Genomic DNA, 22,651 nt, shown 5'->3' with positions numbered 1-22,651 from the left:
TGGATGGAGAGAATAAACTGAAGAACAGGTTTGCCAGTTCAGAGGTAGCTTTTGCCAAGAACAGCAGAATATGGATCTCCAACTTCTAGAACTCAAATTAGGACGGAGAGCTGGCTGAACTCTCAGCGCCTTTCCAGTGAGGGGACCGACGCCGTCAGAGTGACAAAGCCAGGAAGGCCCCGGTCTGGTCTTCACGTCTCCTCAGGCTGCAGCGCACCTTCCTGAGGAAGGCAGCAGCTTTCAGACTGGCGCTGTGCCTGCTCCCGGCCGCCGTCTGCGCTGGGACAGCCTTCTCAGGCAGGTCAGGGACAAGAAGTCTCGTACCAGGGTAGCCGGGTGTTGCCAGCTGCAGTGTATTTCACCATCTTCCATCGTTCAGCAGCAGAGGGTGGCAAGTGGCAAGGGTGCCAATAAAATCCACTTTTGCCTTCTCCACTGCCAGCGTCCCCGGGTGTACGCCACTGATGGCACAGAGGGGCTCCTGCCTGTTCCCGCTGATACCAATGCTCTTCTCTGGGTTTCTGGTCTTCACTGACGTCTCTGAGGAGGAAGCCTTGAGAATGTGAGAATCACGGACTGAGTTAGGGAATCCTAGGACAGTGCCAGGAGAGGAAGGGATGGTGTATGTTAGGAAATAGTGCACAGGTCTTCGGGATTTTCTCTGAACTAAGTGATTTCCCACCCTGGCTGATAGGAAATAAGAGTCAGTCTGGGGAGCGCTGGTGATTCTGTGGATGTTTTCCTTCCTCCTGCAGGTGCCTCCTGACAGAGGCTGGGTCAGGTGTTTTCTCATTCCTTCAACAATTGTACGTGAACCCCATTTTGAGTATGAATTATCCCAGACTCCTTTCATTCTTACGAGCAGTTTGGAAGGACTAAAAAATAAAATGTATTATTGACAATGAAATAAGCAGATGATAGTAGATTTATTAATATTGTGGAATTGCAAGGATGTGTTTCAGTGGGCAAGGGTGTTTCCTGACGTTGAGAAGCACTCCAAGTGCCTGATCATTAAAGCTAGTTCTAATTAGCACACATATTCACCATTTACTCATTCAACAGATGCTTACTGGGCACCTTCAACACACCAGGTGTGTTCTAGGTACTAAGAGTAGAAAAGCAGTGAACAGAACATCCCAAAATAAACAGTGTGCGAGGTAGCAGTGCTGGGAGATGTTTCTGCATCACTCAGGGTCTGGGGAGATCAGCAGGTGCATCTGGGCGGAGATGCGAGGCAGGCAAGGGTGCCAGCCTGGAGGGTATCTGTAGAAAGAAAATTGGAAGTCTCTGAACAAAGAAGCCAGGGTGACTGGAACCGAGATAGCCAGGGAGTAAAAGTAAACCAAGCAGCCAGGTGTGGCCAGAGACCAGACGCCATGGAACCTTGTGAAAGCTGGGTTTCTTAAGGCTGCTGAGAGAAGCAGCCACGAAGGTTTTGAGCTGATGTGTTATCAGCAGGAGGAAACAGGCAGAGGCGGAGACCAGGGGAAAGCATAATCCACAGAGCAGGCAGCAGCAGCGGTCAGGGCAGGGTCGGTCCCCTTGTTTCATCAAGGCGAAGCTGGCAGGACTTGCTGGCAGGTTGGATGTGGATGTGGAGAAAAGGAGGCACCATGAACTAGTCCTCCGTTTGTGAAGGCAGCTAGAAAGCCTGACTGGCCGTTTCCGGTTTGAAGCAGCTGCACAGGTGAATCCTTCCCCCCAGGAAAAAAGTCTAGACTGGAAGCAGAAATGTGGAAGTCATCAGTGTATAAAAGGCGTTTGAAGCCACGATGTGCACTGAAATACCTGGAGTCTTCGTGTAGAAACAGAAGCAGTACAGGAAGTGGGTCCTTAAGCACTGCAGCATTTTAGGGAGCTGGGAAGAACCGGCAAAGATGACTGAGAAGAAACAGGCGAGGAAGGAGGAAAAGGTAGCCCAGACGCCAAAGGCAGCATTTCCAAGAGGAAGCAGAGATGAGGTGTATCGAGTGGTGCTGTGGCTCTGCTAAGGTGAGCGCTGTTGACCAGACAAGAACAGTTCCTGCTGATTTAGAGGCAGATTCCTGGTTGGAGTGCCACTAGGAATGACCCAGGAGAGGGGCAGGGACTGCTAGCACAGTGGCCACAAAGGGACGGTGCAGGCCAGAGGCCGCAGCAGGGAAGGCCGCCCGCACGGTCCAGATACGGGCAGGCAGTGGGACTTGTGGGAGGCCACGCTCACCACCTGCCTTTTCTCAGCAGTCAGGAAGCAAGGTCATCAGTGGACAGGGCAGGGCAAAGGGACTAAAGGTTAGAGAAGGGGGGCAGGAGGGAGTGTTCCAGGAGAGGAGCAAAGCCGATGGTCTGGAAGAGTGGAACAGGATGGCCAGATTGTGCTGACGAGCCTCGAAGTTGGTGGTCGTGCATTAGACGCTTTTGTTTCTCTCCTAGTGCCTGCAGCTACAGGAGTCCAGCACGGAGTAGACTAGTTCTGCACAGGGGGTAGCTTTGCCTCCCTTCCCCAGGACATCTGGCAACATCTGGAGATATTTCTGGTTTCCTAAGGGGGCGAGGGTGCTACTGGCATCTACTGGGTGGAGGCCAGGAAGACCGCTGAGCATGCTACACACAGGCACTATCTCATTCAGGACGTCAGTGGAGCCACTGTTGAGAAACCAGAAACTGAGAACCAGAGTAGGGTTGTACCAGGTAGGTCTGACAGAGGCCGGGCTGTGGGGTGGGCTAGAGTAAGGACGGATGTGAGGGATTCTGTAAAATAGAGAAGTGGATTGTGGGGCTCAGTGACCTCAGAGAAGCCTGGCAGCCTAGCCCGAGTGAGTCAGCAAAGCTGGCAGTGGTCATCAGAGAACAGGACATAGGCAAGTGAGAAGGTACAGTCCCAGCTACCTAAGATCTTTGTTAGGCCACACCGTGAGTGGCTGGGACAGAAGAGGAGGTGGTTAGAGAAGATGCAGTCAAGGACCTGAGACCCCAGAATAACAGCAGCTGAAGGAACACCGAGGAAGTGGGCGTGGTTGAGGAGCCTGCAGGACGGAAATGAGGCCAGGGCCTGTGGGGGAGTCTGAGGGCGAGAAACCACGCCTAGCACACACTGACTTCCTATCAGTCCTTCCTTGAAAGTGTTCAAAAATGGGCTCGCGGTTACAAGGATCGTGTCTGGTCCAGTAGCGGGCTGGAGCTGCCAGTTCCTGTGGTGTAAAAACCCCCACATGGCAAGTTCTCACCTCCACTGGACGTCCCTGAGTGCAGCGTCAGAAGATGCGCACGTGTGGCTCTCCTGAGTTGGTGAGAGCAGCTCCAGCATGGCCTGGCTGTGTCCGTAACCCCAAGAACCGTGTTGTGGAATCGATCTTTCACAGTGGGAAAGAACTCAGGGTGTACCAGTGAAGGAGGGGAAAGGCACTCTTTACGTTAAATGTTAACATCTACCTGGGAAGACGCACAAAAGAACGTCAGTGGTGACTACTCTGGCCTGCCGAGTTTGGTGGCTGCTTCTCTTTTCTTGGCCATGTCCTTTATTGGATATGAACATATGTAGCATGATCATACTGGTAGATTTTTTATTTATTTAAAAGGCACAGAAATCTTCTATGTGCTGGTTCTCCCTGACACCCACCAAATGCCTACCACAGCTGGGGCTGAGCCACAGGAAAACCAGGAGCCAGAAGCTCATGCTGCGTCTGTCACATGAGGGCGGGAAGCTGAGTCAGGAGCGAGACCCAGGCCTTGCTGTGGGAGGCAGGCTTCCCAAGAGAGCCTTCAGTGCCTGCCCCAACAGCTAGTTCAGTATTTCCCAGTCTTTTTTTTATTAAATTGGTGTGCTACCTGAATCAGCTTGGAAATAAATCCATGGCTTCTGTTTTTTTTTAAAAAAACTTTTATTTAATAAATTTCCAAAGTACAACTTTTGGATTATAGCGGCTTCCCCCCCCATCATCTCCCTCCCACCCGCAACCATTCTATCTCCTACTCTCTCTCCCATCCCATTCTTCATCAAGGTTCATTTTCAATTATCTTTACATACAGAAGATCAACTTGGTATATACTAAGTAAAGATTTCAACAGTTTGCACCCACACAAATACATAAAGTATAAAGTACCGTTTGAGTAGTAGTTTTACCATTAATTTGCATAGTACAACACATTGAGGACAGAGATTCTACATGAGGAGCAAGTGTACAGTGACTCCTGTTGTTGATTTAACAATTGACACTTATTTATGACGTCAGTAATCACCCGAGGCTCTTGTCATGAGCTGCCAAGGCTATGGAAGCCTCTTGAGTTCACAAGCTCCGACCTTATTTAGACAAGGCCATAATCAAAGTGGAAGTTCTCTCCTCCCTTCAGAGGAAGGTACCTCCTTCTTTCCGCTGGGATTCACTCACAAAAGTCTTTCATTTAGGTTTGTTTGTGTTTTGTTGTTGTTGTTTTGTTTTGTTTTGTTTTGTTTTTGCCACAGTGTCTTGGCTTTCCGTGCCTGAGAAACTCTCATGGGCTTTTTAGCCAGATCCAAATGCCTTAAGGGCTGATTCTGAGCCCAGAGAACTGTTTAGGGCATCTGCCATTCTATGAGTCTGCTGTGTAACCTGCTTCCCATGTTGGATCGTTCTCTCCTTTTTAATTCTATCAGCTATTATTAGCAGACACTAGTCTTATTTATGTGATCCCTTTGACATTTAATCCTATCTTTATAATCAATTATGAACTTAAGGGGCTGGCGCCGTGGCTCACTTGGTTAATCCTCCGCCTGCGGTGCTGGTAGCCCATAAGAGCAACGGATTCTAGTCCCGGTTGCTCCTTTTCCAGTCCAGCTCTCTGTTGTGGCCCGGGAGGGCAGTGGAGGATGGCCCAAGTGCTTGGGCCCCTGCACCAGCAAGGGAGACCAGGAAGAAGCACCTGGCTCCTGGCTTCGGATCTGCGCAGCACCGGCCGTGGCAGCCATTTGAGGAGTGAACCAACAGAAGGAAGACCTTTCTCTCTGTCTCTCTCTCTCTCTGTCTATAACTACCTGTCAAATAAAAAAAAAAAATTATGAACTTAAACTGATCACTTTGACTAGTAAGATGGCATTGGTACATGCCACCTTGATGGGGTTGATTTGGAATCCCCTGACAGGTTTCTAGCTCTACCACTGGGGCTAAGTCCGAGTGTGCGTGCCAAACTGTACATCTCCTCCCTCTCTTATTCCCACTCTTAAATTTAACAGGTATCACTTTTCAGTTAAATATAAACACCTAAGGGGCCTGCGCCATGTCTCACTTGGCTAATCTGCCACCTGCGGCGCCGGCATCCCATATGGGCGCCAGGTTCCAGTCCCGGTTGCTCCTCTTCCAGTCCAGCTCTCTGCTGTGACCCCAGGAAGGCAGTGGAGGATGGCCCAAGTGCTTGGGCCCTTGCACCCGCATGGAGACCAGGAGGAAGCACCTGGCTCCTGGCTTTGGATCGGCACAGCGCCAGCCGTGGTGGCCATTTTGGGGGTGAACCAACGGAAGGAAGACCTTTCTGTCTCACTGAATATAACTCTACCTGTCAAATAAATAAAAAGGAAAAAAAAATGTAAACACCTAAGAATAATTGTATGTTAATTAAAGAGTTCATCAAGTGGTATTAAGTAGAACAAAAAAAATACTAAAAGGAATAAAATAGTAAGCTGTTCCTCGACAGGACAAAGGCTGATAAAGTCATTGCTTCTCATAATGTCCGTTTCACTTCTACAGGTTTCCTTTTTGGTGCTCAGTTAGTTGTCACAGAGCAGGGAGAACATATGGTATTTGTCCCTTTGGGACTGGCTTATTTCACTCAGCATGTTTTCTGTATTCCTCCATTTTGTTGCAAATGACTGGATTTCTTTTTTTTATTGCTGTATAGTATTCTATAGAGTACATGTCCCGTAACTTCTTTATCCAATCTACTGTTGATGGGCATCTAGGTTGATTCCAGGTCTTAGCTATTGTGAATTGAGCTGCAATAAACATTAAGGTGCAGACAGCTCTTTTATTTGCCAATTTAATTTCCTTTGGGTAAATTCCAAGGAGTGGGATGACTGGGTTGAATGGTAGGGTTATATTCATGTTTCTGAGGAATCTCCAAACTGTCTTCCATAATGGCTTTACCAGTTTACATTCCTACCAACAGTGGATTAGTGTGTCCCTTTTTCCCCCACATCCTCGCCAGCATCTGTTGTTGGTAGATTTCTGTATGTGAGCCATTCTAACCGGGGTGAGGTAAAACCTCATTGTGGTTTTGATTTGCATTTCCCTGATGGCTAGTGATCCTGAACATTGTTTCATGTGTCTGTTGGCAGTTTGGATTTCCTCTCTTGAAAAATGTCTGTTGAGGTCCTTGGCCCATCTCTTAAGTGGGTTGTTTGTTTTGTGGTTGTGGAGTTTCTTGATCTCTTTGTAGATTCTGGTTATTAATCCTTTACCTGTTGCATAGTTTGCAAATATTTTTTCCCATTCTGACGGTTCCTGGCTTCTGTTTGAATGGCTTTTATCTCTAGATGAAGTTATGAGTACTAAAAAGTAGAAAATTCTCTGATAACTTATCAGTTGAGGAGAAGAAAAGAACTCAGAGTCATTTGGTTCTTAATCATAAGACAAGGGATGTGTGGTCTCAACCCCATCTTTAAAAGAGTGGCGTTTTTTTCCTGTTTTTAATTCATATTCACAGTATTCAATATTATCAATTTTGTTATTTTCTTTAGAGATAGGTTTATGCTGTTTTATTCTCATTTGAAGCATTTTCCTGTTTTTATATATTCTCCATGGATTTAATATTGTATGGTTACAGTGAAGCAGGCTCAGTCTTTCTGTTGTGTATTTGATGTGCAGACTTTTTCTCTAGGAGGTAATACAGTAAACACTCAGTGCTGTGAGTACAGTACACAGGAGACCCGCAGTAACTGTGCTGCATTGGAACAGATAACGCCAGGCTGGGCATCTTGCCCTGCCTCAGGGGACAGATGCAGGAGGGAAGGAGCTACCTGTCATGGCTCTTGAAATGTGTATAGTGCATTGCTTTCCCAAGTGGTCCTGTCAGTTTCCAAGGTGCATTGCTATTGAATTTCAAATCATAGAGACACACAAGTAGAATAGGTTCCAGGTGATACAATCTCTTCAAATGTGCTTATTTTCTTTTCTCAAAAATAGCAAAGCCATCCCAAGAATCCAAACGACAAACATCGTAACAAGAAGTGCAAAGATCCCAAACCCCGGGTCAAGAAGTTGAAGTACCACCAGTACATTCCTCCGGACCAGAAAGGGGAGAAGAGCGAGCCGCAGATGGACTCCAACTACGCCCGCCTGCTGCAGCAGCAGCAGCTCTTCCTGCAGCTGCAGATCCTGAGCCAGCAGCAGCAGCACTACAATTACCAGACCATCCTGCCCGCGCCAGTCAAGTACGGGGCGGGCTCGGGGCTGGGGCCCCAGTGCGTGTCACGGAGGGCAGATGTTGTGACTCCTGTGTGCCCAGGGTCATTTCCATTTCGCTAGCAAAGTCTCAAGTGCACAGAGCACGGCCTGCATTCCATTGCAGCCATTTACCCTCCATCATGGCTTCTCAACTCTGATGTTAGAATTCCCTTTTCTAAATTACTGTTTGTGAGATGCATCTTTTCTGGTGCAAATAGCAGTAATTAATTTTTCCTTGTCTGTCCATCACACTTTTGATGGATAGTTGAATTTCTTCTAGCTGGGGCTATCATGAATAATGCCGTGTTAAGTATTCTCATCTGTGTCTTTTGATGCATGTATGTATAGCTTTGTGTTCAGTGACTGTGGAGGAGTGGGATTGCGAGGCCCTCGGGTTGGTGCATGGTTTTCTCTAGTACCGTGGAACAGCTTTCCCGAGTGGTGGTACCAGTTTAGACTTCTGCCAGCAGTGTGTGCATTCCAGTTTTTTCAAGTACTTGGTATTGTCAGTCTTACTCATTGGAACAGTTTTACAGGGTATTGGTGTGTGTGTGTTTGCATTTTTCTTCATACCTAATGGTAAGCATTTGTTCACATATTTATGACCATCGGGATAAACTTTCCAAGACCCCCCTCTCTACCCACTAGATTGGTTTTTTCTTACTTATTTTTATGGGTTTTTTTTTTTTTTTTTGGTCTATTCTAAGTTTGACATCTTTGTCAGAAATAAGTATTGCAGATATCTTGTCCTGCTCTGTGGCTTGACTTTTCACTGTCTTAAAGATGTACCTTTTACTCTGTTGTGTCCTGCTTAAGAAATCTTTGCGTATCTCAAGGCTGTGAAAATAATATCTGGAGTTTTCTTCTAACGGTTTTACTGTTTTCATAACTCACATTTAGGTTTTGGGGGATGATGGGAGGGAGGGGTTGATCAAGAACCATTTTTTTCCTGTTTGAATATTCACTTTGGCCCCACACTGCCTTCATCCCTGGCTTTGCATACATGTCAGTATGCCTGATGGCATAACCTTTCCTGCTTTAGCCATAGCCATGTGATGCTTAGAATTGCCTGTCAATTTCCACTAAAACAAGCAAGTGAAACCCACAGGGAGATTTTATTGGTATCTAGTTTGATTGACAGCTTTACAATATCAGGTTTTCCAATCCATGACCATGATATTTTTCTCTTCATAACTTCAAAGAAGCAATGTCAGGTCCATAAATTATTTTATTGTAAACTCTAGTTTTCTTTTTCTTTCACAGAAATGACAAAAACAACAACAGTGGGAATTCAGCCTTGAACAACAGCACATCGAACACACCGAGACAGAACACAGCTGCTCCTGTGAGAAAGCCAGGACCACTGCCTTCTAGCCTGGACGACTTGAAGGTGATGATTCCAGCCAGCCCAGCCCTAAGCACCACAAGCAAGTCAACCACTTGCTAGGCTTGCCCGGCAGATGTAGCTCGCTTTCGGTAGACGCTCAGCTTTGTTATTGATACGGTCACTTTTGGAGAGGTGCTTTTCTTAAGTGAGCAGTAATGACCTTCATTTACTGAGCAGGCATCTTTTGCAGGCACCATACCGGTTCTGTTGAATTCCAGAAGCTGTGTTTTTGGTTTTTTTTTTTTTTTACCCCCTGTTCAATGCCAGGTTTGGGAGAAGCAGGAAACTGAACAGTTAAGAACCTGAGCTCCAGGGTCAGTCGTACTAGGTCCATATCCCAGGTAGGCTGTTTCCTCCGGCAGCTTGGATGAGTGACTCAGCCTCTCTCTGAGTGATCTCCTTATCTCTAAAACAGGAAATAGAACATATTGAGTGGAAAGAGTAAAGGATTTCAGCAGTGTGTTGCATCATCATTCCTGATGATAGCTCTGTAGACGAGTTACCCTCTAAAAGCCTTACTCTGTCACTTCTGTAGTTACATGTGTATGAAACTGTGTGTGTGACTGCACACAAGGAACTGGGGACCAGTTAGCGGACAGAGATGCACGTACCTGCTCTGCTGTGATAGCATGATGGCCTCAGTTACCAGCGGTCAGCCGTGATTCCAGAAATACATAATCCCTAAGTTGTACATTCAGCATGCTGGGTGATGTGATAAAAATGATGCTGTGAATTCTCCCTTGGTCCAGCACACCCACAATGTATGCACTACCTGCCCACTAGCCATCTGGTAGCCATCTTGGGTATCAGGTTGGCTGTTTCAGTATTATAGTACTTGTGTTCACGTACACTTACTTTATCTCTTAATGGCCCCAAAGTCCACTGATGCTGGCCATGTAGCTCTGCCAAAGAGAAGCCATAAAATGCTTCCTGTAAGTATTATCTCACATGATCACAGAAAGGAGGGGGAGTTCGGTACAATGTTTTGAGAGAGATTATATAACATCTTATCATTGTTACAGTTCTATTTTATCGTTAGTCATTATTACCGTGCCTAATTTATTAAATTCTATCATATGAATGTACAGAATATATACTATGAAAAAACTATGCATGGATTTTAAAAAAAAATAAGTTTATCTTTTACCCTTTTTCCAGCCCCCCTGTAGAATTTGTTGAGGCATCCACTAGGGGTCTTAGACTATTTCCCAACCATAAAGGAGAATTACTGTGTACTGTACGTTGGTTGGAAAGGTATAAGACCAAAGGATCTGATTTGTTTGTACCCCCAGGTATCAGAACTGAAGACAGAACTGAAATTAAGGGGTTTGCCAGTGTCAGGCACCAAACCAGACCTCATCGAACGCCTGAAACCCTACCAGGAAGCGAACAGCGGTGGCCTTGCCGCTAGCGGTGTGGTGGCAGTGTCATCGGCAGCCATCGTCACCAGTAACCCGGAAGTCACCGTGGCATTGCCAGTTACAACCCTGCAGACTGCCGTGACCAGTGCCCGGTCCACTTTCAAGGCGGAAATGCCATCCTCCGGCACCGGCAGCGTGGCCCACGTGGACGGTGCTCACTCCCCCCTGCCCATCTCACCCTCGCCCTCGGAGCAGTCCAGCCTCAGCACCGACGACACCAGCATGGCCGACACCTTCACCGAGATCATGACCATGATGTCGCCCTCCCAGTTCCTGTCGTCATCTCCCTTGAGGGTGGCAAACAGCGAGGACAGCCTGAGCCCCGCTGGCAGCACCCTGTCACACCTGGAACTGGACGCCGCCGAGAAGGACCGCAGGCTGCAGGAGAAGGAGCAGCAGATCGAGGAGCTCAAGAGGAAACTGGAGCAGGAGCAGAAGCTCGTGGAAGTCCTGAAAATGCAGCTGGAGGTGGAGAAGCGTGCGCAGCAGCGGCCGCCGGAGCCCCAGCCCCGCGCCCCTGCTCCGGGCGCCACCAAGGCAGACCAGAAAGCGGGCAGTGTTGGTCCCTCCGTCAAAGATGAGGCCTCCCTCCCTGACTGCTCCAACTCCAGGCAGCCCGTCCCTGCAGGGGCCCAGACCGTGCTTGCCCAGAAGGCTGTGGTGATCAAGCAGGAGGTGGCGGTGGCGCAGGTGGCGCAGGCGGAGCAGCAGGGCATCGTCCCGCAGTTCTACGTGAGTCCCCAGGGCCAGCCGCCGCCTGCCGTTGTCGCTCAGCCCCAGGCTCTACTGACCACCCAGACTGCTCAGCTGCTGCTCCCTGTGTCCATCCAGGGCTCGAGCGTCACCTCCGTGCAGCTCCCCGTAGGCAGCCTCAAACTCCAGGTGGGAAGTGCCTCTTATAACATCTTGCCTTACAGCACATAGCGGGTGGAAGCTGCAGTGGTGACACCATGCCTGGGCAGTTTGATGAAGGCATCCACAGGGCATGGCACAGTTGTAGGAAGCTGGTGCACATGAGATGGCTTTCAAAAAATAGTAAAACAAGCACAGGTATTTTTCTATTACCTTGTCCCTTTAAAAAAAAATAATTGAAAGGCAGAGTTACAGAAAGAGAGATCTTCCATCCTCTCATCCACTCACCAAATGGCTGTAACACCCAGGGCTGCTGGACCAGGCCAAAACCAGGAGCCTGGAACTCTATCCAGGTCTCCCATGTGGCTATCAAGAGCCCAAGTACTTTGCCTGGGAAAGAAGTGAAAGATGGGCCAATTACCAGGGTGCTGCCTTAGAAATGAAGCAGGACCTCAGGCAGCAGCTTAACCCACTGTGCCACAACGCCGGCCCTGTGCCTTGTCCCTTTAATGAGCACAACGGTTTCATAATATGTGGACAGTTTTGAAATGTCAATGACGTAGTAACAGCTACTGCTCATACAGAGCACTATGAATTTGTTGAGGCATCCACTAGGGGTCTTAGACTCTATTTCCCTCTCTATATATACACATACACACGTATTTATATATGATGCATTACATATTTTTAAATGGCTTACTTTAATTCTCGTTCCCCAGAAGACCCAGGCGATAGAGCCTGTTTGTCAATAAGGAAGCCGAGGCTGCAGAGGGGGACTGAGTTGCTGGAGGACAGAGCAGATGGGAAGCATCCTGGGTGCTGTGACCCCAGAGCTCTGACTGGTAAACCCTCTCTCTTCCTGCCGCCCACATTCAGTTCTGGAAAGGCACCCTTCATGTGAGGATGCCTCGGCCAGGACAGCTGTGAGCACAGATGGAGGAGTGAGACGGTGTCAGAGAGCTTAGGGAGCACTGGTGAACATGAAATTCCCTGCATAACCTGTGCGTGAGGAGGCTTCAGAAAGTTAGTAGAAAACTGAATTGGCCGGCGCCGCGGCTCACTAGGCTAATCCTCCGCCTTGCGGCGCCGGCACACCAGGTTCTAGTCCCAGTCGGGGCGCCGGATTCTGTCCCGGTTGCCCCTCTTCCAGGCCAGCTCTCTGCTGTGGCCAGGGAGTGCAGTGGAGGATGGCCCAAGTGCTTGGGCCCTGCACCCACATGGGAGACCAGGAGAGGCTCCTGGCTTCGGATCAACACGATGCGCCGGCCGCGGCGGCCATTGGAGGGTGAACCAACAGCAAAAGGAGGACCTTTCTCTCTGCCTCTCTCTCTCACTGTCCACTCTGCCTGTCAAAAAAAAAAAAACAAAAACAAAAAAAAAAAAACAAACCTGAATTGCAGGAGTTTACTGTAAATCCATGCATAACAAAGTTCTTCAAAATGCTCATGCAATGTAAATTATGACATTTACAGGGATTTCAAAATTTATTTGCACTAAAATAAACTTGTAATTCCATTTTCCCATGCACTCTCTGAAGTACCCTCATATTTATTTGGATAGATGTTCAACAGATCTGGACCACAGGTAATCAAGAAACCACACAGGGTCGGTGTTCCCAACCTTAGTACCCAAAGAGCTGTAAGGGCTGAGAGGAATCCTGTACCCTTGTCTTTAGAGCATTTGTGAAGTTGAACTCTACATCTTTAAAACAAATTATTTTGGTCCAAATCTTACCTTACAGGTGATGTTCTAGGAAAAGGAGCCCAGTGGGCATCCAGCCGTGTCCTGGCTGTGCAGAGGAAGGTGGACAGTCAGGCCTCACACAGTTCCTCGTTGCTACTAACTGAATTCTAATACCTGCAGAGTTGGGATCTCAGTTTTCTTTTCCAGACGTTTCATATGAAAATCCTAGCCACTCAAAAACTGAAAATCAGAGCCTGAAAATAACTGGCCTGGTGTTCCACTCTGGTTTAGAGTTGTTAAGGCTCAGATTTATGCAGATGAATTGAAGTACACTTTTATTTCATTTTAGATGTAATTCTCAAGTGACCATTCTGCATCTAAACTCTTGATTCCAACTCTGACAGTTAAACTGGTTTATTATTACTATTGTTGTTATTCTCCTAGACTACGCCACAAGCAGGAATCCAGCCTCAGCCTCAGATAGCAACTACTGCCCAAATCCCTGCTGCCGCCTTGTCCCCAGCCCTGGCCTCGAGCGTTCCTCAGAAACAAGACCCGTTCCAGCAGCAAGTGCTCAGTCAGCCTCAGCAAGCGAGAAAGGTCAGTGAATGCTGATGTACCCCGCAAAACCCGTGCTCATTCTGAGTGTCATCTGCACACCCGCTCAACAATCAGCCCCCGAAAGAGCCTGTTCCCCCAGCCATTGGACTGCAGGTCATCCAGTGCTGGGGGTGTAGAAAGAGCTCTTTATTTTGGAAAGATAGTTTATATATTTATATTTAAAGTATTTTTAAATACTCAAGTATATTGAATTCACTAAGTCTTAAAATGAATTTCTTTTCAAATTAAGTATGCATGTGCTGAATAAGATCTTTTTTACGTCGGCAAGAGTTTCCCACCTCATGGATCAAAAGCCAGGGCTCACCATTCTGTTCACCACTTCCCTGGGTTGGGCCTCACACAAACTCACTTTCTCTAAGTGTCAGTTTCCTCTTTAAAATGAAGGTGTGGGCCTGGGGCCCAGTGTCCTACACGCAGGTTGCTCGCCCAAAAAGTCTGCTGTTAAATGGCCCCTTGATGAACAGAATCCCTTTTATCCAGCAGGTGGAGCTCTGCACTTCTTGCCAGAACAGTGTCAGTGCATCTGAGGGGGTGTTGTGACCCCCGAGAATTATCAGTCCCCTCAGTGCTCACCTGGAGGATAGAAGGGTACTTGGCAGTGTGCCTCGGGGCATTGTTAACCCTCGGGCTGTGGCAGCGTAGGAGCCAGCAGGTACGAAATGCAGTCACAGTGTATGGACAGGCCCAGTTAGGATTTATTCACTGAGTCTCGAAATACTAGAGTTAGAGATCATTCCATTCAGTTCGTACAAAATAACTTGGGTTTTTGCCAAATATAAGGAAATTCAGTGGGAATATACTTACCAAACTCAGCGCTTCATGGAAGAAAACAGGTTTTCCATGAACTTTTTGAAGTCTCCTGTTAGACATGTTGTCATTGGTTAATATTTATGTATGTGTGTTTTTAGTAAGACTATAGAGGACAGAGTTCCCCTTTCAGAATATTGGTGATGTAAAGACTTTAGTAGTTCTGTGAACTACAGCATGGTAGCAGCAGCAAGGCCATATGTTATAAAAGGCTGTGCGATGGGGTCTGAACTGAACATTTTGCAGTTTCACAGGAAGAAATTCTCAGCAAGAGGTGGGTTTCAAATGGGACTTTGCATGTGGTTGAAGAAATCTGAGTGTGGCCACAGGAAGGATAGGAAGGGGCACAGGTAGTAAGTAAGAAGCTTTACCATCTGAATGTGTGGGGCCTGGATTAGTCCAGTGGTAGAACCCCAGAGCGGTGAGAGACAATGGCTCCCGGTTAAGAGATGAAGCCTCCTACACGGGTGAGTGATGAGCTGAACGGTGCCTTTCACCTTGGTTTATGAAAACAAGTAACAAAGATAGAAAGCAGAAGGCAGAACCAGGAGTTGCTGTCCTGAGAGCCTAGGGGTCGGGAGCAGAAAGGAGCAAGCTGCATTGGGAACATGGGAAAGTTGAGGTGTCCGGGAAGATGCGGAAGTGAGCCAGGCCTGTGGGAGCGAGGGTGGAGTTAGAGAGACGAGCCTAGAGATCCTCAGCTTAGTGTGGCCATCCACACCCCGAGGTGAGATTGCCCTTGTGAGGACTGTAGGAAAGTCAGCTGTCACTGGAGAGGAGCCGACATTGTTTTTCCACAAGGCACAGTCTATCGTGCCAACTAAGACAAGTACCTACGTAAAGGGACTGCTCGTGCCCCAGAATACCTAGGGGCAGACAAACCAGGGCCCACTGGCTGTTGTGGTGAATGAGGTTTTTCTAAAGCAGCACGTGCCCCTGTGGCTGCACCTGTGCTGCAGCGGGGAGCTGGGCACCCAGCACACAGGCCCGAAACTACATCCTGTGTGGCCTCTGCAGAAAACACTGGCCGACTCCCGCTCTAAAATGTGGCTTCCTTTACAAGGAAAAGCGAAAGAAGAAACTGACAGCAGTGTTTCTTCACAACAGGTGTTCACAAACTCGACCCCCAACACCGTGCTTCCGTATCAGAGACCGCCCGCGCCGGCCGTCCAGCAGCCCTTCGTCAGTGCCCCCGCCAGCGGCATCTGCCAGCCCAGAAACGCTCCACCCCCAGCCTTGCAGAACGGGGCTCCTGCTCCCACCAAGGTAAGCGCATGCCGCATGCAGCAGGAGCAGCACCCGCAGGGGCGAAGGGCCTGGCAAAGCCGTGCGCTTTAGGCCTGGCGGACGGCATGGCCGTGGTGAGGGGGGGAAGAGCGTTGACAGTATGGTGGCGACCACTCCCTGAGGACGAGCAGCACAGTGGCCCACCAGCGGGTCAGCCTCCTGCGTCTCGAGGACCCTGCTCGTGACTTGTGTGATTTGGCTGCCGCGGGCAGCACAGCCGAGAAAGCTCACTGCCAGGCTAACACGGGCTCCCCTGTCTGCTGCAGCCTAGCTCGCCTTCTCCACCCCAGCAGTTTGTCGTCCAGCACTCCCTGTTTGGGAGTCCAGTCGCCAAGACAAAAGACCCTCCCCGCTATGAGGAGGCCATCAAGCAGACACGCAGCGCACAGTCGTCCCTTCCGGAGGTGAGTGAACACTGGGGCCACTGTTGTGAGAGTCATGTTGATGTGTCATCTGCTCATCGTGACCAGCCCCATACAGGACCCCTGTCTGAGAGGCACAGACATGACGACCAGGAGCCTCTCTTTCTACAAAGTTATTTTAAATTGAAATGCCATTTGTTGTAAAGAATCCCAATAACTTTCCATAGGAGTATCACCTGTAGTCACTACTTACTCCTTGTCCTTGGGGGCTAGGGATGGATTATCTCGGGGATAGATGTGATGGTGACCAGGGCCTGTGCTTTATACAGGCCCCTCTTTCCTAACTCCACCATTCTGCAGGCCAGCACCAAACTGACACTCTGCCCTCCAGCAGACATGCATGGCTCCCAAGCACCTAAATCTACTGCCCGACAGGCCATCCCTGCGAGTGCCTCGGCTCCTAGATGGAGCAAACGTCACTTTTCAGGCGGCACAGCTGATGCTCTCCAGGCATCACAATGCCTAATGCCCACCTGGTGACCTCAGGCAGGGTACTGACCTCCCTTCACAGCCATCCTTGGACAGGAGTAGCCATAACTTTACCAAGAATGGAGAAAGTTAGAGCCCCTGTTTGTAAAAGCTTCTGGCCCTGTGGGTGCCTGCCATGACAGCACTTGTCATCCACCACCCTCAACACCCTTCTTGGTCTCTCTGGCCCTGTCAGCTCTTCCAAAGCTTAAAACTCACCTCACCTCCAAGGAAGAACCCCAGCCTCATGGAGGGTGCCAGGAGTGGCCCTGACCCTCCTTAGTTGCCTAAGGCACAGTGTCACATGGGAGGATGGCAAGGCTGAGGGAGCGCAGTTAGCATACACTGCCTTGTAGCTGTCTCCTGCCAAGGGAAAGACGTCCCTTTTGACTCGGCAAGGGCCTCTACCTGAGAGGGAAAAACCAGTTTCTAGAAATAGGGTTAGCCCTCTGCAGTAACAGTGGGCAGGAATGGTGCTGGACTAGACGGCCCTCCCCCAGGCCCTTCAGAAGGGGCATCCTGTCCCGCGGGGAACAGAGGTGAGTCGCGGCACCAGAGCTTAACTGCAGTTGTTAGGAAATACAAGGGGAGCACTCACTCTGGCAAACACCACAGGTGCATTAGTGCTGCCTACTTGATCTGTGTCACAACAGCAACAGACTCTCCCGCTGCCTCCTAGAGAGCGGTCTGGAACCCCTAGTTGACACATTCTGGATTCATGTGTGTACACTGAGGGAGCCTGCGAGACTCAGACGAGTGTAATACCTCTTCACGCACCATTCAGCATCAAGTGGTACAGAAAGCAAGCAGTGAAGGCACTGAAGGAAAGACGTGTACTCCGAGGAGGGGAGTTACATGCTAGGGTCAAGCCAAGGGGCTGGGTTACTGATGGAGAAACCCTTCTCTGTGGTCCATGAAACCAGAAGACTGGGTTGAGGGCAGCTGAAGGGCAACAGCCAGAGAAGTGATCGCCGGTTTCTGCCTGCCCACATCTGTAGCTGACCCCTGAGCCATACGCACACGGCACAGGATCCACAGCTCAGCTGAAGACAGCTCGAAATCAAGGTTGGAACCTCTATCCAAGAAACAGTTTGAAGTTCAAGTGTAACCTAAAACAAGATGACCCATGCATCGAGGCAAATAACCGAGTCTCAAAGTCTCCACAGTGTAAAATCCACAACATCCACTCATTACTTATCGCAAACAGAACAGGAAAATGTGTTCTCAGAAGACAAGGTAACTGCCAAGACAACCCCAAGTTGATGTCGATGTTACTCTCTGCAGACGAGGATTTTGAAGTCACCGTTTATTTGGGGAAGGTGTTTGGCACAGTGGTTGTCATTCCTGCATCAGAGCTTTCAATACCAGCTTCTTGCCAATGCCCTGGGAGGCACAACAGGACACCTGGATTGATCCCTGGATCCTGGGAATACAGGGAGTAAACCAACAGGTGTCTCTCTCATCCTTTCAAAATTTAGAAAATTTTTGAAAAATATATTTGTAGGGGCCAGCACTATGGCATAGCATGATTAATGGAATTTTAAAACAAGTTCTAACTAAACTATCCACCCAGGTCCACTTAGACTGGGTAAAACTCCTTCCTTTAGGTCTGTTAAGAATCAGATCTCAGGGCCAGCGCTGTGGTGTAGCAGGTAAAGCCGCCACCTGCAGTGCTGGCAACCCATATGGGTGCAGGTTCGAGTCCTGGCTGCTCCACTTCCGATCCAGCTCTCTGCTGTGGCCTGTGAAAGCAGAAGATGGCCCAAGTCCTTGGGCCCCTGCACCCACATGGGAGACCCAGAAGAAGCTCCTTGCTTTGGATAGGGGCAGCTCTAGCCATTGTGGCCAAATGGGGAGTGAACCAGTAGATGGAAGACCATTCTCTAACTCTGACTTCCAAATAAATCTTTTTAAAAAAAAGTATATTTGTAATGATTGAAAATATAGGATATCTAAACAGATAAAAAAAAACTAAAAAAAAAAAAAAAAAAAAAAGCTCTAGGAGCCAGCACCATGGCATAGCAGGTAAAGCCACTGCCTGCAGTGCCAGCATCCCATATGGGCACCGGTTCAAGTCCCGGCTGCTCCTCTTCCAATCCAGCTCTCTGCTATGGCCTGGGAAAGCAGAAGATGGCCCAGGTCCTTGGGCCCCTGCACCTGCGTGGGAAACCTGGAAGGCTTCTGGCTTCAGATTGGCACAGCTCCAGCCGTCTGGGGAATGACCCAGCAGATAGAAGACCTGTCTCTCTGCCTCTTCCTCTTTGTAACTCTGCCTTTCAGATAAATATTTTTTAAAAAAACCTAAATGGGAATTCTAGAACTAAAAAGCTACGGTATCTCAAGTTAAAAAAAAAAAATGGAGAAGGCAGAGGAAAAACCTTCCGAGAACCTGCAAACAGATCAGTAGAGCTTTCCAATCTGAATACCATGGAGAGGAAGGAATTTTTTTTTTTTTTAAGATTTATTTTAAAGACAAAGTTAGAGATCTTGCATTTGCTGGTTCACACCCCAAATGGCCACAACACCTGGGGCTACTCCAGGCTGAAGCCAGGAGCCCAGAACTCCATCCAGGTCTCCCTCCTGGTTGCAGGGGCCCAAGAACTTGGGCCGCCTTCTGCTGCTTTCCCAGGTGCCACCAACAGGGAACTGGATGAGAAATGAAGAAGCAAAGTCAAACCAGCACGCATGTGGGGTGTGAGCACTGCACCACAACGCTGGCCCTGGAAGGTTTTTGTAAGAATGAAAGAATGAACAGAGCCTCCGCCCTGGGATGTTAACAGCCTAATGTTGGTAGAAGAGCAGTCCCAGGGAAGAGAGAATGTGGCAGGTGGAGGCATATGCCCAAAATAGTCACAAATTATGCTGAAAGACAAATTTACAGCTTCAAGGTGCACGGTAAACACGTCACTGTACACATAGAGGGCCCATTCATAGCACAGTCTTCAGTAAAAGACAAGGTTATAGAGAAAGGCAAGACGTTAAACACACAGGTAATGGCTGTTTAAGTAATGTCACCTATGAAAACCAGAAAAGAGGCAACAGTGTGTTTAAAGTCAGCCAGAATTCCTTAGCAGAAATGAAAGTGGCACAGCAGTGCAGTCCCCACAGGGGACACCCTCATCAGAATGCCTGATTTTTTTTTTTTTTGGACAGGCAGAGTGGACGGTGAGAGAGAGAGACAGAGAGAAAGGTCTTCCTTTTTGCCGTTGGGTCACCCTCCAATGGCCGCTGCCGCCGGTGCGCTGCAGCCAGCGCACCACGCTGATCTGAAGCCAGGAGCCAGGTACTTCTCCTGGTCTCCCATGGGGTGCAGGGCCCAAGGACTTGGGCCATCATCCACTGCACTCCCGGGCCACAGCAGAGAGCTGGCCTGGAAGAGGAGCAATCGGGGCAGAATCCGGCGCCCCGACTGGGACTAGAACCCGGTGTGCCGGCGCCGCAAGGCGGAGGATTAGCCTAGTGAGCTACGGCGCCGGCCAGAATGCCTGATTTTCAGTCCTGCCTCCACCTTCAATCCAGCTTCTTGCTATTGCACACCCTGGGAAGCAGAAGGGATGGCTCAACTGACTGGGCCCGCCACCCATGTGGAAGACTGGAATTAAGTTCAGCTCCTGGCTTTGGCCTGGGTCAGGCCTCAGCTGCTGCAGGCATTTGGAGAGTGATCTAGCAGATGGAAGATCTCTTTGGGGCTGTGTGTCTCCCTCCATTCCAAATAAACGAAAGTGAACTTTGGGCCACAGCAGGTTGAGCTGCCACTCGTGACACCAGCATCCCATCTCAGAGTACTGGTTGGAGTCCCAGCTATTCTATTTCTGATCCAGCTCCCTGCTAATGTACCTGGGAAAGCAGCAGACAATGACCTAAGTACTTGGGCCCCTGCTGCTCACAGGGGAGACCTGGATGGAGGTCCTGGCTATTGTGGGCATTTGGGGAGTGAACTAGTAGACAGAAGATCTCTCTCTCATGCTTTATCTGAAAACAGTTTAAGATTGTTTTTTATTTAAAAGGTAAAGTGTGATAATCCATGACCAAACATAACAATATCTTCAAGAGTTTATAATGTGTGAAGATATATCTACAATTAATAAAGAATGGAGGAGAACATTGAGGAATCTATGTGGTCCTATTTTCTATGCAGTGGTACAGCATTAAGTTGAAGTAACATAAGCAAAGTTACTGTGCAATATATATGTGCAGTAACAACCAAGAAAATAATGCAGTGAAGATAACTTTTTGAAAAATCTGATTTTTTAAAAGACAGTAAAGAACAAACAGGGGAGCCAAAAACCAAGTAGGATACCTGAGTAACAAATAACAAAATGGTAAACCCAAACTTCACCACATCAGTAATTACATTTCACGCAAGTGAACAATCCAGTTAAAATGCAGAAATTGGGCCGGCGCCGCAGCTCACTAGGCTAATCCTCCGCCTGCAGCGCCAGCACTCCAGGTTCTAGTCCCAGTTGCTCCTTTTCCAGTCCAGCTCTCTGCTGTGGCCTGGGAGTGCAGTGGAGGATGGCCCAAGTGTTGGGCCCTGCACCCACATGGGAGACCAGGAGGAAGCACCTGGCTCCTGGCTTTGGATCGGCACAGCGCGCCTGCCATGGCAGCCATTTAGGGGGTGAACCAACAAAAGGAAGACCTTTCTCTCTGTCTAGATCTGCCTGTCAAAAAAAAAAAAAAAAAATTGTTGGAATGCATGGAAAGGCCAGACTCAAGTGGGTGTTGTATGATAGCCTGAAGATGTGTCTTTGGCCCTCGTCGCTGGGCAGGACTTGGTTACTCACTTCTAAACAGACAAGGCTGGGAGCCTTCATAGATGAGGCCATAACAGGATGCTTTTCCTCTACCTGGTTCTTCCTGGATTGCTACCAGGAAAGCCACCCATCCTGCTGTGTAGACGCTCCGGACACCATCTGGAGAGGCTGCTGGGGACGAGCACTGAGGCCTCGCCTCAGCAGCCACCTCCAGTTTGCCAGTCGGTGAAGAAGCCACGTTCGCCAAGGGCACTCTTCAGCCACGCCTTGAGTTGACTGTAGCCCGACCAACATCTTGATCGCAACCTCATGAAAGAGACCAAGCCAGAAATTCCTGACCCACACGAAATGTGACGTAGAATGTTAAGTCCCTGGGTTTTGGAGCATTTTGTAATGCAACAACAGGTGAGTAATGCATGCATCTACAGGAGGCAGACCTCACAAACAAAGACCAGGTTGAAAGTCAGTAGTTGGAAATGGGTACACCGTGCCAGCAGTAAACTCAAGAATCCTGCAGTAGGCAGAGATCTTGAACACACATTTTATCAAAGAAGATAAACCGAGTGTGTGAAAAGACGCTCGGCTTCACTAGTTGTGAAGGCAGGGCAAAGTACAACCACAGTGCAGCGCCACTGCACACCTAGTTGTCGCGAGTTAAAGTACTGGTGAGGGTGCCGAGCTGCCGGGGAGGTACACTGGTACAGTTGATGCTGAAGACAGTCTGGCCATGTCTTCAAGTTAGACATACACCTTTGAGCCATTCCTTCCACTCCGAACTGTTTACCAAGAGAACAGGAAACACCTCAAAATTCAAATGTCCATCCACAAATGAATGAATCAGCTGTGGTGTTTCCATACACTGGAAGACAACTCAGTGGTAAAAAGGATAGAGCACTGCTAAGGTGTACACTGTAACATGAATAGATCTCAGAATAGTTAGGTTGAGTGAGAGACGCCAGTTCCCTTCCTCCCCCCAAAGGACACACCCTGTATGGACTCCATTTACATCAAACTAATCCACAGTGAAAGACGTCGGAGGAGTGGATCTCGTGGGGATGAGCAAGTATAGACAGGCACTGGAGGTGATGGATACGGTTGGTATCTTGACTTTTGGTGCTGGTTTCATGGGAGAATGCCTGTGTCAGAACATACCAAATGGTATGCCTATCAAGTACAGCTTTTTGTGTGTCAGGTAAATCTCCATAAATCTGAAGAAATGCATACAGTTTGATCATCTTTACACATGCACACCTAGCTTCTGAACCAAAGTGATCTCCATGTTTTCCTAATTGTCAAGTGATAGACCAGATGTGCCACAGCCCTTAGTGCTCCCGTCGTGTGATACCTCGTGGCTATGTGAAAGAAAGCTGATGGCTGTCTCCTTCCTTGCAGATTTCCCACGCCCACAGTCAGCAGATGGACGACCTCTTTGAGATCCTCATTAAAAGTGGAGGTAGGTCTAAAGGCATGCAGACGCCCAGAGGAAGCTGTCTCCCCACGCAGGTCCCCAAGCCCTTCCCTGGACCCTGAGAAACCCAGTCTCTTCATTCTG

General features: G+C 48.7%; 1 protein-coding gene across 31 annotated transcripts in view; it reads left to right on the top strand.

Moving 5' to 3' along the window:
• Positions 1 to 22,651, top strand: part of MRTFB (myocardin related transcription factor B) — a 295,069-nt gene that overhangs the window by 265,299 nt on the left and 7,119 nt on the right. For 28 of the 31 annotated variants that reach the window (XM_070064809.2, XM_089321819.1, XM_089321811.1 and 25 more), the window contains 7 exons: positions 7,134 to 7,381; positions 8,658 to 8,784; positions 10,074 to 11,084; positions 13,182 to 13,337; positions 15,273 to 15,431; positions 15,719 to 15,856; positions 22,492 to 22,552. In XM_070064809.2, the coding sequence (XP_069920910.2) occupies positions 7,134 to 7,381; positions 8,658 to 8,784; positions 10,074 to 11,084; positions 13,182 to 13,337; positions 15,273 to 15,431; positions 15,719 to 15,856; positions 22,492 to 22,552 (1,900 nt within the window). The remainder of the gene's footprint in view (positions 1 to 7,133; positions 7,382 to 8,657; positions 8,785 to 10,073; positions 11,085 to 13,181; positions 13,338 to 15,272; positions 15,432 to 15,718; positions 15,857 to 22,491; positions 22,553 to 22,651) is intronic. The other 3 variants (XM_089321824.1, XM_070064818.2, XM_089321825.1) reach the window with 1 other exon arrangement.

The sequence above is a fragment of the Oryctolagus cuniculus genome, chromosome 19 (assembly GCF_051225735.1).
Source record: "Oryctolagus cuniculus isolate XC-2025 breed Fujian yellow rabbit chromosome 19, ASM5122573v1, whole genome shotgun sequence".
Lineage (NCBI taxonomy): Eukaryota > Metazoa > Chordata > Mammalia > Lagomorpha > Leporidae > Oryctolagus > Oryctolagus cuniculus.
The sequence above is the reverse complement of the archived record's forward strand: the minus strand, read 5'-3'. Positions and strand labels throughout refer to the sequence as shown.